We start from the raw sequence: 2,847 nt of genomic DNA, 5'->3' as shown, positions 1-2,847 counted from the left end.
AGAGAACCATGATGTATATATGTTCAAACCCACTGGTGGATATAGAAACTTTTTTCAAGAGCATGTCTGGTTTACTATTTAATATTGTAGAAAATGAGAAAATAATTACTGAATGTGTTTAGGCAGAATTTCAAAATACATTTAAAGAAATATTGTAAGAGTGCCTGAATGACTGAAAATTTGCTGGACTTTGATCACATTAAAAACAGCTATTTGCCTAGATTCAATATTTCTGTGAATGCTGAAGTAATATTTATGTCCAAATGAATATGGAAATATGTACATTCATCGATTTTTAAAGACTGTCATTTGTCAATTTCCTATAAACTAATATCCAGTTTAGAAGTCTTACCTAGAGACCAAAGTCTGCATATTATTTGGTGATATTATAGATTTACTTCATTTTGTTCTTAGCATTATCTTAAAGTTTTATACTTTTTCTCCCCGGGAAATGGCAGCATATAATAAGATATGAACAACTTCACCATCATCACACAATTCGTCCTCATGGATATCTCCAGCTCCCGGGACCTACAAGTTTTGCAAGGTCTGCTGTTCTTAGTAATTTATCTGGGAGCACTGACTGGGAATCTTCTAACTATTGCTGTCATTGTGACCAACCCACGACTACATTCTCCAATGTACTTCTTTATAGGTAATTTATCCCTGATAGATCTTTGCTCCATTTCAATTACTGTTCCCAAATTAATTGTGAATTCTCTGATGGGCAATAAATCAATTTCTCTCACAGCATGTGCTGCTCAAATTTTCCTGTTCATCTTCTTTGGATCCACAGACTTCTTCTTCCTTGTGGTGATGTCCTACGATCGCTATGTTGCCATTTGCCACCCTCTGCACTATGGGCTCATCATTACCCCACGTATGTGCACACAAGCAGCTGGTGGCTCCTGGGCAAGTGGATTGGTCTATTCTGCCATCCACACAAGCACCATGTTCAGACTTCCCTTCACAGGGTCAAATGTGATCCATCAATATTTCTGTGATATACCTCAAATTTTGAGGATTGCATCCTCAGATGTTCAGTATTCTGAATTTGTGGTCCTAGCTATAAGTGTATGCATAAGCATAATAGGTTCTGCTTTACTGTTTCTATCATACATTAATATATTTTCAATGGTGCTTAGCATGCATTCCTTGGAAGCCCGTAATAAAGCCTTATCCACCTGCACTCCACAGTTGGCAATTCTACTTATATTTACAACTTCTGGAATTATTGCTGCCTTAGGTCCCATTGCAGATAAAGCATCTCTGAGCAATCTGCTCACAGGCATGTTCTACACTATGGTGCCTCCAATCATAAACCCCCTTATATACAGTCTGCGGAACAGAGAGATTAACACTGCTCTAGGTAGAATGTTCAACAGGCATTGAAAGTTCCCACCCAGGATTTTCCATAATTAAAAAATACTTAAAGACAGACTTTCAAAGAGTGTGATTTACAAGTATTATATGTTTTTAAGTTTGAATCTTCCCTTGTAAAATATAGAGAGTTCTCTTGTCTAGTTATATTTTGTTTTCTACATGTGGCTGTCAGCTATGTATCACTGTGTCAAAGTTTTTCTTACGCTGTTCTTTATTTGTGTAGCTCATGTATTCTTCTTGAAAAGGCTTTCTATATTGTCAGAATGTTTTGAAAAATTGTGGTGGTTTAGAGGTTAAAACAATATGTGGCATTATATGAGGCATGCCTCATACATCAGTAGCTAAACTGATCCCTGTGCTTTTTATATAATTTCAAGGTGATGGATACTTCTACCCTGGAAGAAAATATTGAGTGTTTGAGTTAGATAAGCATTCTTTTCAAATTCTTCTTGCATTCTCTTATGTACAGGTGATTGGTCTAAGTAATAAAGTGATACAAAAAAATAAAGAATTATGGAATTCATGATTTGATATGGATATAGCACTTAGAACTCTACTAAAGCTGGAACTCTAGTGGTGATTTCAAGGGGGCTATAAAAATCCTGAACACTAACATAGAATATAGTTTGCAAGTTATAGGTCTTTCCTCAGCTCTGTATGAAAAGATGTGTGCCGCCCTTGTTTCACGCAAGCTTCTGCACGAAGAGAAACGGGATTCCTTTGTTATAGAATGGAGTGAAGCATTGGACTGCAGAACAACACTCTTGCTAATACTGTGATTCACCTTTTCCAAAAAAAAGTTATACCCCAAAGAGTGAGCTTTATTTTTCTGATTCCTAAAGGATTAGTCAGCCTTCCTTATAGCATTTTTCTCTCTCATAATTGAATTCTTTGAAGCGCTCCTGTTTAAATTCAGTAAATCATTACTTTTTAGGAACTTATGCTCGTTTATATTCAGCTGTAACTTGCACAATATGTAAAATAGTTTCATTATAGATCAATTTATTAGAATTAGAGGAAAGAAGTTGATGAATACAAATCTCCTGTCATCAAAACTAACAATCCTAGTAAAAATTTAAATTTGCTTATATTCTTCCAATGTCTGAGATATGTAAATTTATTTTCAATGGCCATACATCTTTTTAAAAGTCATTTGTTCCTACCCGAGTTTTCTTCATTTTTGTTTCTTGGGTAAAGACATCACTGACTAAATTTATACTCAAGTAACATTGCACAGATTAGAAGTTAATATTCTGAATCTTTGCATGTGTGAATATCTTTATATCTCATCATCTCTAATTCATGTTTAAATTAATATTCACATGTAAAATTACTTTCCAAATTATTTCCCTCCAGGTATTTGAACATCAAGATAAATTTTATTCTCATTGTCATGGGGCCATGATAAAAATCAAATACTTACTGTTTCTATTTATTTTATTGATATTATTTGATAGTGTATTT

At 34.4% G+C, this 2,847-nt stretch overlaps 1 protein-coding gene across 1 annotated transcript; it reads left to right on the top strand.

Moving 5' to 3' along the window:
• The first annotated feature begins 507 nt into the window (after positions 1 to 507).
• On the top strand, positions 508 to 1,392 carry LOC131276284 (olfactory receptor 14I1-like). The gene has a single exon (XM_058289240.1). The coding sequence runs from the start codon at positions 508 to 510 to the stop codon at positions 1,390 to 1,392; it is 885 nt and encodes a 294-aa protein (XP_058145223.1).
• Positions 1,393 to 2,847: the final 1,455 nt, after the last annotated feature.

Source organism: Dasypus novemcinctus, chromosome 27 (genome assembly GCF_030445035.2).
Source record: "Dasypus novemcinctus isolate mDasNov1 chromosome 27, mDasNov1.1.hap2, whole genome shotgun sequence".
NCBI classification, from domain to species: Eukaryota; Metazoa; Chordata; class Mammalia; order Cingulata; family Dasypodidae; genus Dasypus; species Dasypus novemcinctus.
This window is presented reverse-complemented; position numbering and strand designations above follow the sequence as displayed.

Coding starts and splice junctions, on each gene's coding strand:
- LOC131276284 (XM_058289240.1), top strand. CDS start 508: ATGGATATCTCCAGCTCCCGGGACCTACAAGTTTTGCAAGGTCTGCTG.